This window comes from Eublepharis macularius, chromosome 14 (assembly GCF_028583425.1).
Source record: "Eublepharis macularius isolate TG4126 chromosome 14, MPM_Emac_v1.0, whole genome shotgun sequence".
Classification (NCBI taxonomy): Eukaryota; Metazoa; Chordata; class Lepidosauria; order Squamata; family Eublepharidae; genus Eublepharis; species Eublepharis macularius.
In genome coordinates, this window is record NC_072803.1 from 7,622,563 (window position 1) to 7,644,654 (window position 22,092).

At 47.5% G+C, this 22,092-nt stretch overlaps 1 protein-coding gene across 2 annotated transcripts in view; it reads left to right on the forward strand.

Moving 5' to 3' along the window:
* The window catches only part of ARHGEF12 (Rho guanine nucleotide exchange factor 12), a 115,153-nt gene that overhangs the window by 79,500 nt on the left and 13,561 nt on the right, over positions 1 to 22,092 (forward strand). For both annotated transcript variants that reach the window (XM_054998577.1, XM_054998579.1), the window contains 14 exons: positions 622 to 724; positions 995 to 1,204; positions 1,491 to 1,623; positions 2,067 to 2,102; positions 2,724 to 2,878; positions 11,082 to 11,228; positions 12,141 to 12,226; positions 13,491 to 13,616; positions 14,663 to 14,777; positions 15,619 to 15,719; positions 15,889 to 15,966; positions 17,350 to 17,425; positions 17,784 to 17,951; positions 19,311 to 19,398. In XM_054998577.1, coding sequence (XP_054854552.1) covers positions 622 to 724; positions 995 to 1,204; positions 1,491 to 1,623; positions 2,067 to 2,102; positions 2,724 to 2,878; positions 11,082 to 11,228; positions 12,141 to 12,226; positions 13,491 to 13,616; positions 14,663 to 14,777; positions 15,619 to 15,719; positions 15,889 to 15,966; positions 17,350 to 17,425; positions 17,784 to 17,951; positions 19,311 to 19,398 — 1,622 coding nt within the window. The remainder of the gene's footprint in view (positions 1 to 621; positions 725 to 994; positions 1,205 to 1,490; positions 1,624 to 2,066; positions 2,103 to 2,723; positions 2,879 to 11,081; positions 11,229 to 12,140; positions 12,227 to 13,490; positions 13,617 to 14,662; positions 14,778 to 15,618; positions 15,720 to 15,888; positions 15,967 to 17,349; positions 17,426 to 17,783; positions 17,952 to 19,310; positions 19,399 to 22,092) is intronic.

Here is a 22,092-nt window from a genome sequence, read left to right on the forward strand (position 1 = left end):
CTCAGTGGGAGTGCATTCCGCTAGGCTGAGGCCAGAGCTGAAGAAGCCCTGGCGGCCCTGGTTGAGGCCAGTCCTTAGAGACCGACAAGATTTTCAGGATATCTGAAGAAGGGAGCTCTGACTGTCGAAAGCTCACACTCTGAAAATCTTGCTGGTCTCTAAGGTGCCCCTGGACTCGTATCCTGCTGTTCTACTGCAGACCCACGTGGCTACCCACCCAAACTATCCTCCTGGGGGGAGGCAAAAGTCTGCCATGGTTTTATATGAAGCAGCATACATAAGGTCTCATGACAGGAGCAGTGCTCTTCAGTCCCTGTTAATTTTGATGGGACTTCATAGGAGAACTTCACAACGGATTGTGCTTCCAGTTCATGAATGAGAATTCTATCCTGTGGTGGTACTGAAATGTCTTGGGCAAGCCACGCCTCTGCTCGCACCAATAGCTTCTGTTTTTCATGCTTAAAAGCATTGATGGACAATACTGAACCAACAGAAGGACATCATCTTATTACCCTTTGTCTTTGCCTGTGGTTCCGAATGAATAGTGAAAGTATCCATAGGACTGCATATGGAAGGTTGGCCATTATGTCTCTTCTGTTTTGTTCACTTTTCAACAACAAGCAAAGTATTAAGAAGGAAAAGGAAGGAGATGAAAAGAGGAGGAGAGTCTTCCCCAATATCCTGGGACCCCCAAGGAGACCGAGCCGCCATGACAGCTATGCAAGTATGTCAGAGGGAGAGAAATGTTCCTTTTCTAGCTGGTTTTCTGTATTTTCCCAAAAGATTAACATTGCTACTCTAGCCTTCCCCCAGTTATTTCTGTAAGTACCACAAATGATCTCTCTTACGTTTGCCAACTGCAGTGGTCCACTTTATTTGGAACAAGCCCCTTTTTATTATAAAAAGAAACAAGGTTCTTCTGCCCTTCATTTTCAAGATCTAAGCCTGTGACTTAAGTTAGAGCAGCACAGCTGACTTCTCCGCATCTCTCCAGTAGGCAGAGCCATGGAGTTACAAAAGCAGCGCCACCCGAAGCACTTATCCGCTCCTTCCTCGGTCAGCCCAGAGCCACAGGATTCTGCAAAGATGCGCCAGAGCGGATCCAGCGACAGCACGGATGCGGCCTACCCCCCTGCGAACCCCATGTCTCCACTAGCTGCTGGGACGTTCACTTCCCAGGAGGGGAGTAAGGACAGCGAAACAGGTGAAAAGATAAACATCGTTTTAAAACTACACTGCAGGTGGGACGTGCCGTTCCTGTTGAAGACAGAAAGTTAAACCATCACCAGATTTGCTCAGTATTACCATAGAAATCTCTTCAGGTTGCCAGTCCCTAGTTGCTATAGGCTGTTTCCTGTTGCTGGAGATGAAGTGGCACAGATCAGCAAGGTGGGAGATACAGAAGCAGATCTCATCAGTTTAGAAAATGGGCGTGGCTTTCAGCGCTTGAGGAACACTGCATTAATCCCCCCCCTCCCCATATTTTTTAGGATCAAAGCAAGTAGGAGAACCTCCATCTTGCAGTGACACTCTTGATGGCACACCTCGCACGCCGAACACCGTCTTTGATTTCCCGTCTCCTCCCCTGGACCATTTGCAGGAAGAAGAAGGAGAATTTGACAGGTGCTTTTCTCAAAAAACCATTGACCTGTCTTTCGTGTAGTGGTTAAGAGCGTGGGACTCTACTCTGGAGAACCAAAACTTGAAGCCAACTGGGTTACCTTGGGTCAGTCACAGCTTCTAGGAGCTCTCAACCCCACCCACCTCCTAATATATACTTTGTAAACGGCTCTGAGTGGGTGTTAAGTCGTCCTGAAGGGCGGTATATAAATCAAATGTTGTTATTACTATTATTCTGTCTAGGGAGGGGGTCAGTAAAGCCTAGAAACCTGGAAATATAATGGGAATTGTAGAAGGCCCCTCATTCTTATAGCGCGAGGCACTCGTGGGCCATGGATGCAGCTCTGCTATATTAATAGGACATGTGACCATTTAGCCAGGGCCTAGAACTTCATTTTGGACCCTAGCACAAGAGTCATGTTTAAAGATGACTTTGTCTCTTTTAGGTTAGCGGACTTGGGAACGCCAAAGTCTTTCCGCAAGTAAGTGCAAGTATAACTATGTTTAAAGGTACTGCTGCCTAACATGGATGGTAGCTGGGTTGTTTGAATTAGTCACCAGCTTCAGTGCACTGGACCAAAACATCTTTCCTCATAGCTTAGATGCCCTTGTGCCCTCCAGACAGGGATAGCCACAAATCCTAATAAAATAAAATGAAGGGCTATGCTTTAATACCTAAGTAGAATGCAGACCAAACAATTCTCAGGCTGTTTATATGTCATTTGTGTGGTGTCTTTGACCTATGAATGCACAGTGCTGATGATAGCGTCACTCTGTGGCTTCAATTTTTCCTTCCATCTTGATGTAACTGAATGGTTAGGTCTCCGCCTCTTTTTGTTATCCTGTGCTGCTACTTTAGATAAACCATTTACTCATTTTAACCAGAAATATACAAGGGAGACTGCTGAGGTAATGACAGTAAAGGCCTTCTCCAGTCCAGATGCTCAGCTGGTCCCTGGAAAGGCCACCTACCAGATTGCATTCCTGGCCGTCAGGTCAGCTTGTTGATGAAATCTCCATAGCATTTTGTTGCTAGACCGTCTCCTCCCCCTCCCTTCCCTGAAGTCTCTTCCTGAGTGTAAAAGAAAGTTCCCTCCTCTTAGGATGGATAGCGTGGGTGCTGGAGACAACCAGAGTGAAGACGAGCTGTTTGATGTTGACATGGAGACAGACTTGCCCAACTGGCAGCAGCTGGTGAGCCGGGAGGTGCTGCTCGGCCTTAAGCCCTACGAGATTAAACGCCAGGAAGTGATTAACGGTAAGGTGGTGGGGCCCATCTCTTGGTTTTGTTTTATTTTTTAATTTGTTCAAAATGCGTATGTGCCTTTTCTTCAGAGACATGATCGAGGCAGCTCACAAGGTAAAAACAATACAGCAACAAAACCATGAACGTAGGATAAATATGCTCAACGTTTAAAAAATCAAACAAGAAAAAAGCTCTGCAGGGGACATAAGGGCAGCGTTAATATTGAGAAGCGTAAAATAGTATTCCTAAAACAGGCCTCGGGCTAGTAGCAGGCCATAAAACAACTAAAAAAGTTGGACCCCTTGCATTGAAATCCTGGCTCAAGGGAAATGTTTTGGCTTGGGACCTCCTAGTTATCTTCAGAGGTGCCCTTGCTGTCTGAGCCTAGATGGGGAAGCAACCTGAGAAGAACAAGCCTTCTTGGTCATGGTACTGAAACTCTGGAACTCCTTCTCCAGGGAGAATAGTCTGCCTCCCTCTATTGTCTTCCATTTGGTGTTCCCTCACGAACTTGTATCCGCCCTCCTTCCTGCTTGTCTATTTATGTGTGTTTGTATTTTGTTTGATTGCTTTAAATATTATATATATATTTGCAGGGCTTTTTTCCTGGGAAAAGAGGTGGTAGAACTCAGTGAGTTGCCAGCACAGGGGGCAACTCTTGGCGGGAGGTGACGCCCCTGGTACCACATATGCTCACGCAAAGTGCATGCATGCTCCCAGGGCCAATGGCGTCACTTTGGGTCAGCTGGAATGGGGGGGGAGTGTTTAAAAGTTTAAATCGCCCTCGGTGAAAATGGTCACATGGCTGCTGGCCCCACCCCCTGATCTCCAGACAGAGGGGAGTTTAGATTGTCCTCCACGCCGCCTAGTCGCGCGGAGGGCAATCTCAACTCCCCTCTGGCTGGAGGTCAGGGAGTGGGGCCACCAGCCATGTGACCATTTTCAAGAGGTTCTGGAACTCTGTTCCACCGCGTTCCAGCTGAAAAAAAGCCCTGCATATTTGTATCTAAAATGCTGTTTTTAATGTTTTAACATTCACGGCCTTGGGGTCAAAAGGCAGCACAGAAACATTTTCAATAAATATAAAAAGGAGAGTAAAGTAGGCAAAAGTAGAGCTGCAAGTGGGAGGGCATTTAAAAGGTGACGTCCCACTGGCTGCCACCTGCCTCATCGTTGCAGGCGAGGGCACAGAGAGCAGGGTTCAGGAGGCAGATCTTAGCGGGGAAGCTGGACAGCTCAGGAGGAGGCAGTCCTTTCAGTGCCTCAGTAGCAAGTAATTTAGGGCCTTAAAGGTAAGAACCAGAACTTTGAATTGTACCTGCAAACAGCTGGACAGCCAGTGCAGATCTTCAGCACAGGGGTAATACGATCCCTGTAGCTAGCCCCTGACACTAGTCTGGCTGCCACCATTTGAACCAACTGAAGTTTCTGGACAGCTTTCAGAGGCAGCACAATGTAAAGCACATTATAGCCATCTAAGCTGGATGTAATCAGAACGGATGGTTCACTGTCCGTCTTCTGTGCAGCCCCACATGGGACTGCGCCTGCGCAGGCCTGCCGACCGGATTTTTCTTTCTAGCAAACGTCCACTAGGGGGCGCACGTCCTTCCCAATGCGCATGCACGGCCGTTTCCCGCCCGAGCGACATTGGGTGACGTCGCCCCCTTTCCCCTCAGTTTCTTCTTTGCCGCCGACCGGTAAAGATCTAGCTGTCCGCTTGTGAGGAAACTTTTCCTGTGAGGATCCTACGAAGATGTCTGAGAAGTCGCTGTTCAAGCGCTGCTCCAACTGCTCCACTAAGATGACAAGGACGGACGGTCACGCCGTTTGCCTCGAGTGTCTCGGCGAGGGACACATCGTCGGGAAGTGTGAGCACTGCCAACGGTTCACCCCGAAGGCCAGGGCTGAGAGGGCTAATAGGCTGAACGCCTTACTGTGGAGACGGGCGATGCGGGTTTCGGGGCCCCCCGTTACCCCGGAGGGACCGCCACCGGCTGGTGGGACGGGTGACACCCCCCCTGAGAAGGGGTCCCAGAAGACCGCGTCCGCTTCGCGTTCCCGCTCCCCGGATCGTCGCCAAGCCCGGCAGTTAACCCCGGATCCGAAGGGGACTGCGAGTTCCGCGTCGGGTCGCAAGCCCTTGGCACCAACGTCGGATCCGACTCGGAAACGTCACCGTTCCAGGTCCCCGTCGAGGTCGGAACCGACCTTCACGCCGGCTCCGAAGGTGCCGAGAGCGTCATCGGAACCGAACATCCCGGCTGGGTCGGTTCCCAAACCATCGGATCCGCCATCGGCTCCGACTCCATCGGTTCCGAAGCCTGCTGAGTCGGCGCGCACCGACCTCACTCCGAAGACGGGCGCTCGGTCGGATCCGAAGACATCGGATCCGATTGGCAGGGACCGAAGCTCGGATCCGGCTTCGGCTGACAAGGGCGGTAAAAAGTCCAAGAAGAAGTCGAAGCACAGTCAGTCGGCTTCGGTCCAAACGGATGAGGTCCTCTGGGAGAGGCCTTTGACTCCGTCGCCGCACCTGTCGCCTCCGCTGCACCACTCGTCTGATGATGATGGTGATCTGCCCGACGCGCCACCTCCGGCCCAGCAGTGGCATGCGGGTGATTATGCGGACCGTGTGGACCGGCGTTACCACCTGCCGCGGGCTGCTTTTGACAGAGAGGGTTCCCTGTATGCCAGCTCTCCATCATTTGGCAGGGAGTGTTGGGGTGACACTCGAAGTGAGTTCTCCCACTATGGTTCTCCCAGACACGGTTCACCTTACTATCCTGCTGAACCCTACCAGGGCCCGAGTCCCAGTCCTCCATCTGACCCATCTCCAGATGACGTCATCATTGGGACCGGTCGTGTGTCACCATCTGAGGACTACCGGCTCTACTCTGAGCAGATGGTCAGGATGGCCCGTTCTCTCGACATCGAGATATCGGCCGTAGATCCTAAGCCAAAGGACAAAATTCTTCAATATGTCCAGTCCGGGAACCCTCCAACTATTGCCTTCCCATTCACTGAAGGCTTGGTGGAGATCATCCACGACATCTGTGAGAAGCCGGCCTCTGTGTACGCGACGTCCCGCAAGCTGGAGGCCCTGTATAAGACACGGGATGATGTTTGTGCATACCTCTTTGCACACCCGCCTCCTTCTTCCCTCATTACGGAGGAAATGCAGACCCGCCAACGCCAGGGGTCCTATGCGGTGCCCATTGACAAGGAGAGCAGGAAGTTGGATTCTTTGGGCAAGAAGCTATACTCTTCTGCTGCCCTCACGCTGAAAATCTCCAACTATTCAGCCATCATGGGGGCGTATCAGATATTCCTTTGGAACCGCATGGCGGCCTTCCTAGAGAAACTCCCAGCAGACCAGAGAGTGTTGGCGAAGGTGATCCTCGATGAGGCCCTGAGGCTTTCCCGGCAACAAATAAATGCGGGCCGTGACACAGTTGACACCTCTGCGAGGGCACTGGCTTCTTCCATCGTCCTGCGCCGGCACTCGTGGCTCCGCACAACTGCGTTGCCAGTGGAGACACGCAATAAGGTGGAGAACCTGCCATTTGAGGGGCAATCCCTGTTTTCTACCAAAACAGATGACTACCTGTCGCAGAAGCGCAAGGATCGTATTACAGCCCGATCCTATGGTATTCTCCCGGCCAGACCACCCACCGAGAATCGTGGCCAGTATCGCCCTGCCCAGGGTTATCGTGGACGACAGCACCGGTACCAGCCGTATCCACGCTATGGTTCCTACCGGCCATTCCAACCACCAGGCTCTTACCAGCGCCGGAAGCCTACCTACCGCCCTCGTCGCGGCCCTCATGCCGCCGATGCCAAAGAGTCAGCTACGCAACCAAAGCAGTTCTGACTAGAGCTCGAACAGGCTGTCGTGTTTGGAAACAGATTGGCTCAGTTTGCCTCTGCATGGGCGGAGATTACGTCCGATAGTTGGGTTCTTAAAATCGTTACAGTTGGATATAAAATTCAGTTTGATGTTTACCCAGTGTTGTCTCTTCCTGACCACTCAATACAATCCTCTTCTCATAACTTACAGGCTGAGGTTGTAGCACTGCTAGAGAAAGGGGCTGTGCGGGAGGTGCTCCCTCAGGACCCCCCCTTAGGCTTTTACTCCAGGATGTTCTTGGTAGACAAGAAGGATGGAGGGGTACGACCCATCTTAGACCTACGGGAACTGAATAAATTCGTTCTCGTCAAGAGGTTCAGGATGCTTACCTTGAACACGGTCCTCCAGTTAATGCCCGAGGACATGTGGTTCGCTGTCCTGGACCTCAAGGATGCATATTTTCATATTGCCATCCATCCTGATCATAGGAAGTACCTTAGGTTTCTATGTAACAATAAAGCCTACCACTACCAGGTGCTTCCCTTTGGTCTCTCAACAGCCCCACGAGTTTTTTCTAAGTGTATGGCTGTTGTAGTGGCTTATTTGAGGGAACAGGGTTGTACCATCTATCCCTATCTTGACGATTGGCTTCTAGCAGCTCCCTCTGCTGATGCACTCCTGGCCCAGATTCGTACAGTGATGCTCACCTGCTCCCGGTTAGGGCTTTTGGTTAATTTGCAAAAGTCTAACCTTACCCCGTCCAAGAGAATACTGTTTATCGGTATGGAATTGGATGGTGGTGTAAACAGAGGTTTTCTCCCCCGGGAGCGTGCATTAAGAATTGGCAGGATGGTGAACCTTTTTTCCAAGTGCAGGTTCCAATCCGTGACAGCGATCCAGAGGCTGCTGGGCCTAATGGCCTCTTCTACAGCAGTCACCCCTATGGCCCGGTTGCACATGCGACCTCTCCAGCTGTGGTTCCTGTCGGTTCATGATTTTGAACACGAGTCCCAGAGTAAACGATATTCCATCCCCAGAGGGATTATCCGGGCCTTACGATGGTGGCTTGATGAGACTAACCTCCTTGGGGGTGTGGCGTTTGGGTCCATCCAGGCCGAGATCACAATCTCGACTGATGCCTCCACAGTAGGATGGGGAGCCCAGTGTGGTGCCCTGAGGGCACATGGGATTTGGTCGGAGCAGGAAAGGAGAGATCATATTAACCTGCTAGAATTGAGAGCGGTCCGTTATGCCCTTATCGCATTCGCAGACACGCTGCAGCAGAAAGCGGTTCAGGTGCTCACAGACAATTGCACCACGATGTTCTACCTGAACAAGCAAGGGGGCACTACATCCAAGGCCCTCTGCGACGAGGCCGTTCGGATCTGGAACTGGGCCGTGGACAGAGGCGTGTTCCTTCAGGCGGTCCATATTCCCGGCACCACCAATGTCATCGCAGACAAACTGAGTCGGATGCGATTCGACAGCTACGAATGGACCGTAGCAGACAATTACCTGAGCTCCATCTTTTCGGACTGGGGGTTCCCAGACGTAGACCTTTTTGCGACGGAGGCCAACAAAAAGGCCCCGCAATTCTGCTCCAGGGGAAGGCTATGTCACCGCTCCCTGGGGGACGCGTTCCAAATACGCTGGACAGGGCACCTGTTTTATGCCTTCCCTCCGTTCCCACTGCTGTCTCGGGTCGTCAGCAAAATCCAGAGGGATGGGCCGCACTTAATTCTGGTGGCCCCCTTCTGGCCCAGACAAGCATGGTTCCAACATGTCATGCAGCTTTTGCAGGGGTCATATTATCGGTTCGCACTGAACCCGGACCTTCTGTCCGACAAAGGGGTTTGGTATCACGACCTGCCCAAACTCAACCTTACTGCTTGGCACATTCGGGCACGGAGGGGATGTCTGACAGGGTAGCTGAAATTTTGCTGAATGCCCGTAGGGACACCACTCGCAGGTCATACGCAGCTAAATGGAAGCGTTTTGAGGCCTGGGCTGCTGACACCGCAGTTAATGTTTGGGATTGCCAGTTGTCTTTTATTTTTGAGTTCCTACTGTCCCTAAAGGATGGGGGACTCTCTAATTCCTCTATTAAAGTTTATTTGGCTGCCATTTCAGCCTTCCACCCTAAAACAGATGGGAAGACGGTGTTCTCCCACAGTTTGTCGAAGTCTTTTTTGAAGGGGTTGTATAATATGTTTCCACAAGTCACGGAAATTGTTCCCCAATGGTCACTACAGGTAGTGCTGACGGGACTTATGAAATCACCCTTCGAACCACTGGCTACCTGTGATTTAAAATGGTTGTCCTGTAAAGTGGCCTTCCTGATTGCCATTACATCTGCCCGCAGAGTTAGCGAGCTTGCTGCCCTGAGGCGGGATGCTCCCTTTTTGAAGGTCCATCAAAATAAGGTGGTGCTGAGACCTGACCTTCGTTTTAGACCCAAAGTGTCCACTCAATTTCACACCTCACAGGACATTGTCCTACCTATCTTTTTTCCTGACCCTTCTGATAACTCTGAAAGGGCTTTACATTCCTTGGATGTGAGAAGGGCTATTTTATTTTACCTCCAACGTACATCACAGTTTAGGAGTGCCAAACAACTGTTTGTGTGCTATTATGGGCCCAGGAAGGGGAAGGCTGCTACAGCCCAGTCAATTTCCCGTTGGGTCACTCAAACTGTTAGAGCCTGCTACTCGCATGCTAAGTTACCTTGCCCTTTGGAAGTAAAAGCTCATTCCACCAGAGTGCAAGCTGCCTCTGCGGCCTTCCTTAGGGGCGTGCCCTTGCAAGACATCTGCAGGGCTGCGACGTGGTCGTCTTCTGACACGTTCGCTAAACATTACGCACTAGATGTGTGGGAAAGGAAAGAGGCTGCTGTGGGTCAAGCAGTGCTTCAGTCTCTTTTTCGGTGAGAACACATGCCCGCCTCCTGGGTAAGTGGCTTGTGAGTCTCCCATGTGGGGCTGCACAGAAGACGGACAGTGAAAACAGAGTTGCGCTTACCGTAACTACTGTTCATTGACGTCTTCTGTGCAGACACACAACCCTCCCTCCTACCCCGCTGTGTTCTTCCAGATAATGTGAAGACATTCGGCGGCAAAGGAGAAACTGAGGGGAAAGGGGGCGACGTCGCCCAATGTCGCTCGGGCGGGAAACGGCCGCGCATGCGCATTGGGAAGGACGTGCGCCCCCTAGTGGACGTTTGCTAGAAAGAAAAATCCGGTCGGCAGGCCTGCGCAGGCGCAGTCCCATGTGTGTCTGCACAGAAGACGTCAATGAACAGTAGTTACGGTAAGCGCAACTCTGTTATCACTGTGGCCGATTTTCCTTTCTGAGGAGTAGCTGCATCTTGCATATAAAATGAAGCAGATAAAAGTTCGTTGCAGACAAGATCTGAGTGTCCGCTAGGGTACAGCAGCACCTCCAAATTACAAGCCCCACTTCGCAAACTTCAGAAGATCACAACCCCACTCCACTCCACATCAGCCTGACTTCTCAGTCCTTGAAAGGCTTTGTAATGATTTTGCGGTGATCAAGATGTTTAGTCAGTTTAAGAACCTGTTCGCTCCCAGGAATTCAGTACTTCCTTTGTCCTCATTTAGACTGCCAGAAGTTGAAAATGTGCTTTTCCGTTACTTTTGGAGTCCATGTGCAGATATGGGTCTGGCTCAGCTTCTAGGGGGTAAGGTGCAGGGTAATCTAAAAAGGGTTACTCAGTGGAAGGCAGCGTAGCTTGCTTGCAATAGAGTTACTTAAAGAACGTGTATAATCTCAAGGCACCTGAATTTATAGCCCATTTTGTAAAACAGTGGCGCAGAGGGAGCAAACATGCTTCTTGGGATCAAGATTACAATCCATATCTCGAGTGATTCCGCAGACGTTGGATAATGCACTTCCAATCCTCTTTATAGATCATTTGGAACGGATTTTTTTGTGTGTGGAACAAAAAATCCATCTCAAATGATGGATAAAGTGCATTGAAAGTGCATTATCCAATGTGTGCGAAATCAGCCCTCATTGTCTTTATTTGCCATTCAGTCACTTGCAAGGTTCCTCGGAATCTTCAAAAGGCAACAGGCAGAGCATAAATAAGATCTAACGGATCTAAGAAGATCTTTCCCACAGATACAAACTCCTGAACGTTCACGTTTATTATTTATTTATTTGCAGTCTACTTTAGAGAATACTCGAGATGGATTATTCCTGTCAGTATTGTGTGCCCCTAAACCGCTGAATTACCCTCTCTTTCTGGGAGATTGTGTCACCAGTATTTGAACAGTTCGAGTTACTTCTGTGCTTTTAGATTTTTTAGACAAAAGCATCACAGCCGATTCTGTGTCTTCTTGCCTCCAGAGTTGTTTTACACTGAGCGCGCTCATGTCCGTACACTGAAAGTTCTTGATCAGGTCTTCTACCAACGTGTATCTCGTGAAGGGATCTTGCCTCCTGCTGACTTGAGGAATATATTTTCGAATCTGGAGGATATCCTTCAGCTCCATGGTAAGTGAGGTCACCTGGCTCAGTTTTCCTCTTTGCTAATTCAAGAGTATTGACAGGTTGAACCGAAGTCTTGTAGCACTGCACTGAAGTAAGAGTAACTCCAAGACAATGAACATCTATGTGCCACTCATCAAGCAGAGAACGTTGCCTGGACAGCTGTCCCGTGATACCTGTTCTTAGGCCTTCCGTTCATTGGCTCTCCCTCTGTCTCATCTAGTTTCGTCCAGCTTGTGTACATGCAGCCTCCACAATTTTCCAGATCTGCACACAAAACTTCCCTATGGTTATTAACTCTGAGACCAGTGTAGAGTGAGAACATAGCATGCATCTGTGGATACCTCTGAAAAGTAGATTTTCAAAGTATGTAGAGGCATCTACCTCTTTTTCTTCCTGAACTTATGGCAAATAAATAAATTGTGCTTTCAGAATAAATCGAATCAAACAGTTTTGCAAAACATTGATTTAGTATAAATCTGAGAATTTTCAGAATTCAGGGCAATGTATTTTGTTTCCTGAGTTTTGGGATAGAGGAAGGAGGGAGTGGATATATTGCCCCCACCCCACCCCACCCTTGCAGAAGGATGGCTACAGCTGATGCTACGGCCGTGATCCATAGAAGGTTCAAGTTTGAATGCTAGGAGTCTGGAGGGGTGGCCGGTGGGTGGGTTTTGAGCCTCATCCAAAGCTCTCTGTGCGAAGAGTGAAAGTTTCCCCCTCGTGTTTGGATGGCTCCATGCTCCCAATGTGGATGAGCTCTGAGCTGGATGTTGGGCATTGGGATCAGTGTGTAATTCTTGCCCTGAGGAGCTCGAGTGCCTTAGCGGGTCATCAGACATATTGAGGCAGTAGTACCACATCCATCCAGCCTTGCTGGTAACTTCCTCCTCCTCCTCTGTTTCCTTTGCTGTTTAGCTGGATTGAACGAGCAAATGAAAGCAGTGCGGAAAAGGAATGAGTCGTCCGTCATTGATCAGATTGGAGAGGACTTGCTAACTTGGGTAAACTGAATTTTGTTCACTTCCCCCACCCCGCATCCTTCTGGAAACTGATTTTTTTTTCTAGGGGGAAAAAAAGAAGAATGGGAATGAAACAGCAAGTAGGAGTGGTGGTTCAGCCTTGCCAGTTTGTCTTGTCTGAGAACTTATTATCTGAAAATGTTCATTTATAAAAAAAAAAATGACATGGAGCTGGGGGAGTCAGAATTGTACAAGATGAAGGGAGCTCAGGATGGTGTACATGTTTCATTTCTGTTGTGGAGCATTTATCCAGCTGAGTGCTTTTTTAATTCAATTAATAACAAATGAATGAGTCATTTAACTTAAAGGTGACCTGCAAAAGTGGGAGGGCTTGTTTATTTCTCCAGGTTGTCAAGTTAAGGGAGATCTTGGATATGATGGGGGTGACCAGGGAAATATAACCAACATAAGCATTTTAAGGCAATGGTATCACTTGGCGTGTGATACTCCCTTTTCTTCCAAAAAGATATATGTAGAAAAATTATATGCTGCCTCTCCAGAACTGCTTGGGGCAGCTTACAACAAACAGCCAACACAGTAAAAAATAAATAAATAAAACAATCCAACTTAATAAAAGCAATACCAATGCCGATGACCAATAAAAACCATCTCAGGGCACAACAACACATAAATGGAGTGGTCGAAAATGATATTGATAAAACAGTCTTTTGGTTTGGAGCAGACCATCAAACATCTGAAAATATGTAACCCCATAATTAGACTAGACACCAGGGTGAGCCTCAAGGAGGGTAGCTTAAAAAGTGATGTTTGAACTCCAGTCCTTCACCAAGTCTTTATAACTGGGAGTGTTGCACAATGGAAATGTACGGGTGATCGTGTTCAGCAAGCTACACCTGTCCTAAGCATACCACAGTTAAACTGAAAAATTATTCTGTGACCATTTGTACTGGACATAATTTGATCCTGTTATATATGTCATTGTTGGAAATTCACAGGAGTCTTTGGGGTGTTACATGTGGTGTTTGTTATGAAAATCTAGAATTTAACACACAACCTGAAATCTGGGTCTTAAATTTCTTCCCAGCATGACTGAACAGATTGGAAGATGATGGATGGTAAAGGTTACGAGAGGGTGACTCCTGTGATGTATTGACTGGTCCCTTTCTGGGCCCATCATTGCCTCCAAACTGTAAAGCAGCATCAGCACATGCTGGTACTGAAGCTGCTATCCAGTCTTTTGTGTATGCCACTGTGACATTTTGCTTTCCTGGGATTCTTGTCTCAGTTCAGTGGAGCAGGGGAGGAGAAATTAAAGCAAGCCGCTGCCACCTTCTGCAGTAACCAGCCCTTTGCTCTGGAGATGATCAAGTCGCGGCAGAAGAAAGACTCCCGCTTCCAAACTTTTGTCCAGGTAAGTCCCAATGGCTATTCGCTCTCGTTGACGACAGGACAGAGTTCTAGATTATGCCATTGTCTTTGGAAAAGCATCTTAATCCTGAGAATTGTGAGAAGTGCTCCATATTGTAGTCTAGGCCACCTCAGAAAATGGGCTAACGAGTTCAGAACCATAGACTTCACCACTATGTTGTATTGGTTTCCTGTTGATGCTATGTCTTTGTGAACTTGTATCTATTTACTCAGTGGCATTGCTTATGGAAATGTTCTTAATGTTGACTCTACTAATCTCACGCTGTAATCCTGCTTGAGTCTCAGTGAGAAAGGTGGACTATAAATGGCATAAATAAATAAATAAACTGAGAGCTGCTCTGTGGTGTGTAGTAGCAGCGTGCTCTTCTTCCAGGGCACCTGCATGATGGATACAGCTAGCTAGGTGTGTGGGCTCCCCTGGTTGTACTGGTTTGTGGGAAGCCATGTGGGCTGTGAAAGACCCTTATCATGGGTTAAAGTACCCCACACTTAGTGTTCTGACTCTCCAAAACAGGGCATGCAAAGAAGCTCTTAGAACTGTGTTCTGTCAGTAGAATAACTAGCGAACTAGAGAGAGAATACCAATCTGAGCAAATGGGAAGGGTGCAGGGCTTGAGCCATCCTTCTTTCGCTGAAGAAGAGCCTTTGCAACCATTGACTAGGGTCCCCACATTCTGAGAATTGATGGTGCTCTGAAAATGTTGTGCCCTTTCTCTGTTATGCAAGGAACTAAGATGTCTCCTCTTGAGTCAGTGACGGAGATTGATGACTGATGATACAGAATCCCCGTGAAGTAATGAGGGAAGGAAGCCACCGCGAGTTCTTGTGATGAGCCTTTCCTTTTTGTAATTGCCCACTACAACAGGACTGTGTTGTCTGTCTGATAAATCCTGGCGTTCCTTGACTTGTGTTTAATTGCCAGAAATGTGAACTGCCGAGACATTTATATGATGAATAGATGGAACGCATTCAGGTAATTACGGTCTTAATAAAAATGACAAATGCAGTTATTATGCTGTTTAAATTTAGGATGCTGAGAGCAATCCACTCTGTCGTCGTCTGCAGCTGAAAGATATAATTCCCACCGAGATGCAAAGGCTGACCAAGTACCCATTACTGCTGGATAATATTGCGAAGTACTCAGGTACCATGAAGCTTTTCCTGAGACTGGGTGGCAAAATAGCTTGTTATGTTGGATTTTAAAGTATCCCAGGGAGTTAAAAAATAGGAACTCCCCCCCCCCCACACACACACAAGTCTCTCTGTGTCTAGTTTTGTTGATGCTACTGCCTTTTTTTTTTTTGGTATTTCTACAAGCCCTGAAAATATACATGGACACAAAGACACAAAAAAACCCTTGACTAAATCTTAGTTTAAAATATAGCTTTATTTTCGTGTTTATTTTTCATCAAACTTGATGACTTCTTGTTCTTCACAACTTGTCCTATTAGTAGCCTTGTTCACAGAACGTAAAAAATGTAAACCGTTTACTGTTGACAGACCAAAACTTTATTTCGGCTAAAATACAAGGAGGGACTGTTAGAAAGGCCTGGGCGGTCCCATGGACCTGTTTGGCCAATAGTAAGTAGCACTGGTCCCTCAGCACAAAGAGGGTTCTGCTAACACAAGTGCCACTGTTAGTGGAATAGGTTGCTGGAATCCAACCCCTCGCTCTTTTCTGTTTGCACCACATTTGATAGTGAGCCTTCTCTGAGCAAGAGGGATGCGGGTGGGGCTCTAGAAGAATCTCTGCCATCTGCGTCTTGTCTGGAGCTACCAACATTTGGCTCTGACAAGAAGTTGATGCGTACGTGGAGTGACTTGGCATCTTTAGATTGTCACATGGGAAGGAGCCCATCCTAAAGAGGGGGAGCAGCAGATGCACGCAGAGCCCCTGGCAGGTGACGCTCTTTGAGCCAGGTGGCCTGTAACTACTCCCATATGTCAGTCTGTGGGCTGCTCTTTTGATCTTCCTCTCGTTTTAGAACAACTTGAGGAGAAGGAGAAAGTGAAGAAAGCAGCCGATCACTGCCGGCAGATCCTCAACTATGTGAACCAAGCTGTTAAAGAAGCAGAGAACAAGCAGGTAAGAGGAGGGGAGAGAACTGGCTTGCGCAGTGCCGCTAAGAAAAGGGACTGGAGCGGCTTGCTTCTGAACAGATTCTAAATTGATCAGCTTCTTCGCGGAGCTGGTGCTTGATAGCAGCTGGTAAACCACAGCCAGCACAATGGGATTTATTCTATTTCACCTGCAGCATTTGGAAGACTACCAGCGCCGGCTGGATTTGTCCTACTTGAAGCAGCTGGAAGGCCCCATGCTGGATGAGTTCAGGGTGAGCAAAGAAACTGTGCGAGGAACCCCATAAAGCTTTCATCTGAAGGCTGTTTTTTAAATATCAGGGTTTGTCGATCTTCTTGTGGCCAGTTATCGAACAAGCCATATCATCTGCATCTGACCTTTTCCCCGTGCCGTGTTTGTAACGGGGTGTGCGTATGTGTCGCCCCATTTGAACCCTCAGTTAATTAAGCTGAAGAGTCCTTGGAGTTACGGCTCTGCTTTTTTCTACTGCAGAATTGCCGTTTGGTGCTCCTCTCTTAGTGTAATCTTGCAGGCTTCCCTTTCCACAGAGGCCAGTTTCAGTGGGTGGCCAGTTCAGTTTGCTTGCACACTTAACGAAAAATAACTGGCTCTTGCCACATTTTCTGCTCACTGTGGAATCGCCTGAAGAGAGGTGAAATTTTGAGCAATATTTTCAAGGCCTATGCAGCAAAACCCTGTAACCAAGGAAAATGGTTTCCTGGTCCTGGTTTCACCTGGTGGTTTATGGGTCAAAGATAAGAGCACAAAATTGTGTCTGACCAAATGCTCAAAAAAAAAAAAAAGAACTTGGTACAGACAGCAGCTCTTCAGTGAAGCAGCTCTTGCAACAAAAATAGGAGTCCAGCTGGCACCTTAATAAAGGCCATCAGTTTATCTCAGCATTTGCTTTGTGAGTCAGAGCTCACTTCATCAAATGACTTCCAGCGTACATCCATTAGGCACATACAGTTATACTAAAAATGGCAAGCAGCAGAATGATAGGCCAGGTGTGGGAGACGTTGCACAGAGATGCCCGTTTAAAACAATATCCAATCAAAGTGGTGATCATCCCTCTCAGAATGGGCGAGAGCCATTTCCAGTTGTTGATAGATAAGCACGGAAGGAGTAACGTAATCTAGGAGAGTGTGGGTTGAAACGAGTAACTTTTTAGCTAGAAAATAATTTCTTAGTACAGGTACCAAGCTTGCCCTTCTTATAATAATCTGTAAAAAGTCACCATAGGTGACCATTTTTGTTCGACGATTCAGCGATGCATATATTAGACTTGGGATCTATGATAAGGTGGTGGAGCTCAAGAATATGTTTGCCCCTCCTGATCCTTTTCTCTGACTCGATGCAGAAACTGTGGGAGTTGCTCATAGCCGTAGGAATTACGAATGTTAAATTTGTATTGAGGCAAAGTCTTCCTGCATCCAACAAAGGGGATTCTATCACTTTAAAGTTTATGCCACGATCAAATCATTAGGTACCAAAGGACTCTGGGATGCTGCCCTGGGATTGGCTGCCGTGTTCTCATTATGCAAATACGAATGTGTCATATTTTGAAACATCTCTGCTAGTTTGCACTGGTAAACCTCCTGTGAACCCCTCTCTCTTCCCTGTATTGTATTGGCAGAATTTGGATTTAACCAAGAAGAAGATGATTCATGAAGGCCCTTTGACCTGGAAGGTGAATCGCGACAAGACCATTGGTGAGTCGCGCACAGTCTTGCCAGCCGGGTTTTGCGACGGTAGTGGAAAAATTAACAAGTGTATTTGCATGATAAGTTTCTCCGCTAGAATGATAATGTGCGTAGTTTTCTTGGAGCTGATTAAGATATTTTTGTGCATTTTGAAATGTGCCGGAAGATCATTAAGAGCGTGCAAGGACACAGCCATGATCCGTGAGATGACTCAGCCCCATCTGTAGCTCTCGAGGTGAATTATTCGCCTGTCTGCTGAGAGAGCCCGTTGCTGATTGCTATATGGGTGCAAGATGCAGCCTTCTGTGTGCCGTGGATAGTTGGCCGTAACCCATTCCTCACCATATTTTTTTATTGCTGACTGCAGATCTCTACACACTCCTCTTGGAAGACATCCTAGTGCTGTTGCAGAAGCAGGATGATAGACTGGTGCTGAGATGTCACAGCAAGATCCTGGCTTCCACCGCTGACAGCAAGCACACTTTCAGCCCCGTTATCAAACTAAACACTGTGTTGGTTCGCCAGGTAGCCACAGGTTAGTGCAACGGCAGAATCCAGGTGGCTGCAGGGAAAATAGAGTATCTGATTTTGTTTAAATTCGGCATCCCGTTCTCTGTGTGCGTGCACATGTGCACACATGCAGTTTTTTATGTAATGGAGAAAGAAACACATGAGCTGCAGGAGATCACTAACTGGATCTCCAGGTCATTTTCTTCCTTTTAAAAATCAGGGGTGGGGTGCGGATGGTAGCAGGAGTAGAGACAAGTGTGTGTCCAAGCTGCAGCTGGGCGGAAAGAGAGCTTTGAGAATGTGCCTGTAAAAGGGGGTTCTGGGAGGGGGGGGTCCTTTCTGTTTGCTCTAGACTCCCTTCTCTGTGGTCAGGCAACCTCTGAGGGCTGAGTGACATCTTGCACCACAGATGGTAGGAACACGGTCAAATATTATCAGGTATCCCATGAAGCCAAGAAGGCTGCTGCACAGGCGATAGCTTCCTTTTTAATTTTCTTAAGCTGTTCTTGGCCAAGACTGGAACAAAGGCTGCTTGCAGAGTCAGCAGTGTAGCAAAGCTTCTGCCACCACCACCCGTCATAACAGCAAGCGTCTTCAGGATCAACAGTAGCGACTGCTCCTGTTCAACGGCAGTCCCCTGCCCCACCAAGCAAAATGTGATGTAGTGGTAAGCGTTTCAGGCTAAGATCTGGGCGACCCACCACACAACCTGGCTCAGTGGCTGGCAAGGGAGGGACAGCTCTGTGGTATCTTTGCTGTGACCCTGTTCATGACAGTGCAGACACCAATGCCATGATCATACACTAGACATTACACAGCTTGGATTCCCAGTGTTGTGCACTCAGTGAGTAATCACTCTGTGCCTTTGAACAATAAAGATGTGCAAGTTTGGATATGTCTTCTGAGACGATTCAGTAGCGGAGTGGGCAGGACAGATTCCAGTGTTCTGAATGCTAGCCTAGCCCTGTTGTTCTCCCAGCATTCCGTAGCAGGGCAGTCAAAGCAGACCGGTAATGACTGCTGCCTTTCTGACTCCCTTGATAATATAGTCAAGAGGTATCTTAGTGGATAACAACATGGCCAGGGCAGTCTTGGTTCTGTCCCAGAGAAGCCAGTTTTTGCTACAAGCCAGGAGAAGAAGCTCACTGGCTGAGCTGAGGAAATTCATTAAGATTGGGGAGCAGTAACCATGCTCTGTTATATCAGGTTTTTATCTCTGAAAATGAAACCCTCTTCTGAACTCATGCAGCTTTCTGGTAAAGTTATTTCTCATAATTCCTCGCGCCGCCACCAGCCCTAGCTGAAGTTCAAAGTTTTCCTGAATCCCAGGTAAAGTGAAATAATACACGGTGATATATTTAACTTTAACCTGTGTTTCCCCCAGATAACAAAGCTTTCTTTGTCATCTCCATGTCGGAAAACGGAGCCCAGATTTATGAACTAGTGGCACAGACGGTTTCCGAAAAAACTGTGTAAGTAGTGTGTGTGGTTGCCTCAACCACCGTGCGCGGTGTTGATTGCTTGCTAAGGAGAGAGAGAAGTCTTGTGTACAGTATCCGTGAAGCAGTTTCATTCTCACAGTAGAATTGCTGGCAACATCACTTGAGCCCCCCCCCCTCCACACTTATTGGAGCCTATATAGGACACCCCCACAGGTAGAGTTCCTCTTGCTTGACTCTTCTAAGTCTGCAGGGCAGAGTTTTTGGGATCAATGATGGTGATAGACCAGCTAGTTTGCGGTATTTATGCCCCTTTAGCAGTAAAGACCTGTATACCACTAAGATGTATGTGGCACACGTCTGCTGTCGATAATGCACAGTGTTGTTTCAAGATACATCAATTAGGATTTGGTGAGGTGGGCTTGGGCCCACCTCATCCTCTTGTACTTCCCGGTTGCCACCTGCCATTGTTCGTTGTTTTGCCCAAGCTGCAGCTTGGTCCAGTTAGAGCTGAAAACCACAAAAGCCTTAGTTTCCCCTTTAGACTGAAGCAGCAAGTTACGGTTTTTCAACTCTCAAGAAATGCAGGGGGACACACAAGACATAGTATGAGTGTCAGCTTCTTCTCGGACTTCTGCCTCAGGCATTCAGAAAAGTGCACAGGATAAACTCCTCTAGAGAACGGTTTTGCTGACCAAGCGTACTGTTTACTCATTTGCGTATGCAGCATCGTGTGTCCTGAAATAATTAAGCAAGGTTAATGGGACAAGCCTAGATTTGCTAGCTTTTCTATGCAAAGGGGGAAGAGGCTCAGGCTGCCCATAGAAATGGGCAACAGGAATAATATTTTGTTACCATGCTTTTGTCTTTTAAAATGACAGCAGTTGAGGAGGGAGAGAGAGATGTGGCTGATAGATTTTTTAGGCTCTAGAGAATAGGTTATGAATCAGGGCATCTCCTCCGGTTTTGTTTGAAACAGACCTCAAATTTCTTATGACAATAGCTTGCCTTTTCATCCTCTATGATCCACATGATGTTTAATTTAAGTCATTGTATGACCCAGGATTCCAGAGGTGGTTTGAAGTGTTGCACTAAAAAAAAGTGATTAAGACACTATCTTTAGAACCGAAGAGTACTTTTTTCTTATCTCTGCTAATTCCGTGTTCTCTCTTTGCCTTAATTAACTTCACTGATTTTGGTGCTGGTTGTTTTTAATTGAAATTTTCTGAAAACAATACAGGACAATGTTGTGAGACCATACATTTAAAAGAACTCACTCAATGATACCTTAGATTTCAAATCAACTTAAAGTGTCTCAAATCATCTTCTTGTGCTGAATGCGTTGCTATTCTGTACCGTGCAATTTGGCACCAACCTTTGCTAACAGATTGAAACTTCTTCAGGACTTCTTCTCCAGTTTAATAGTTTCTTACACTTTCTTATACTTTCTGTCATGAATTGTATACTAGCGGCCAGCAGAGATAGTGGCTCTGCTTTATCCTCATCTGCCCCTCTGCACGGAGAGAAGCTGTTCTCTCAAGCATTAATTAACCACCTGAATGTCCAAAGTTTCAGGTGAGGTAGCCACATAGGTCTGCAGTAGAATAGCAGGATTTGAGTCCAGTGGCACCTTAGAGACTGACAAGATTTTTAGCATCTAAGCTTTCCGAGAGTCAAAGCTCCCTTCTTCATGTTCCTTCTTCAGGGAAGAAGGGAGCTTTGACCCTTCCTGAAGAAGGAATGTGAAGAAGGGAGCTTTGGCTGTTGAAAGCTTAGCTGCTAAAAATCCTATTTGTCTCTAAGGTGCCTCTGTACTTGAATGTGCCAGCAACTCTGAGGCTGAAGGAGTGAGACCATTGCAGGGTAATGGATTGTGGCGAGAAGCTAGGACGCTGACCCTTCGCTGCCTGCATTCCCCCCCGCATTGTGGTCACCTTAAGGGGTCAAGGTACAAGGACAATTTATTTAATTTATATTCTTCCTTTCTCACTGAGACTCAAGGAGGATTACACAGTATGAGACAACATGATCAACGGTTGTGACATTCCATAATGCAAGACAAGAGTGTGGAATTGCAGAGATTTAAAAAACAGAGCTGAAACAATGCTGGAGCAAACCTCCGAGGAGGAGTTTGACCAAACATATTAAACAATGTAGAGGCTACCTAGCAGGAACATACGTACCTCAACAGACACATCCAGTTAGTATAGTCCATATTCCCTTATTCCCAAGACATTACCTCACAGCACACCCTCCTGAATCATTCTGTTTTGCATAGTCTGCTAGGAAGATACTGGGAAGACCCCAGTGAGGGGCAAGGGGCTGGAGAAGAGATTTTTACTTCCACCAGCAATGGATGCTTTGAAGATGCAGTAGCATGCTCCCCCTCTCCCCTTCAGCTGGGACTTTTACAGCCTGAAGCAAAGCTACCCCTTCCCTTTCTTCCCTGATGTAGCGCTGGCTGAGCAGTCTAAGGGTGGGGACTGAAGCCTTAAGAAATGAACACTGTTTCTTCCAGATAAGAGAGCTGTTTGTTTGTAGGGGAAAGTTTTGAGTATAGGAGAAGTTGAGTGATGTGTGAAGATAGGTACAGTTCCTTTGGCAAAAGAGAACTAAAACATACATATATCAGGATGGTTACAAACATTTCCTTGCCTTAATCTAGAATACCTTTAAGGATAAATGCTGGGATTTGGCCCCCCTTGCTTCTCCAGCAGTGGTCAGGAG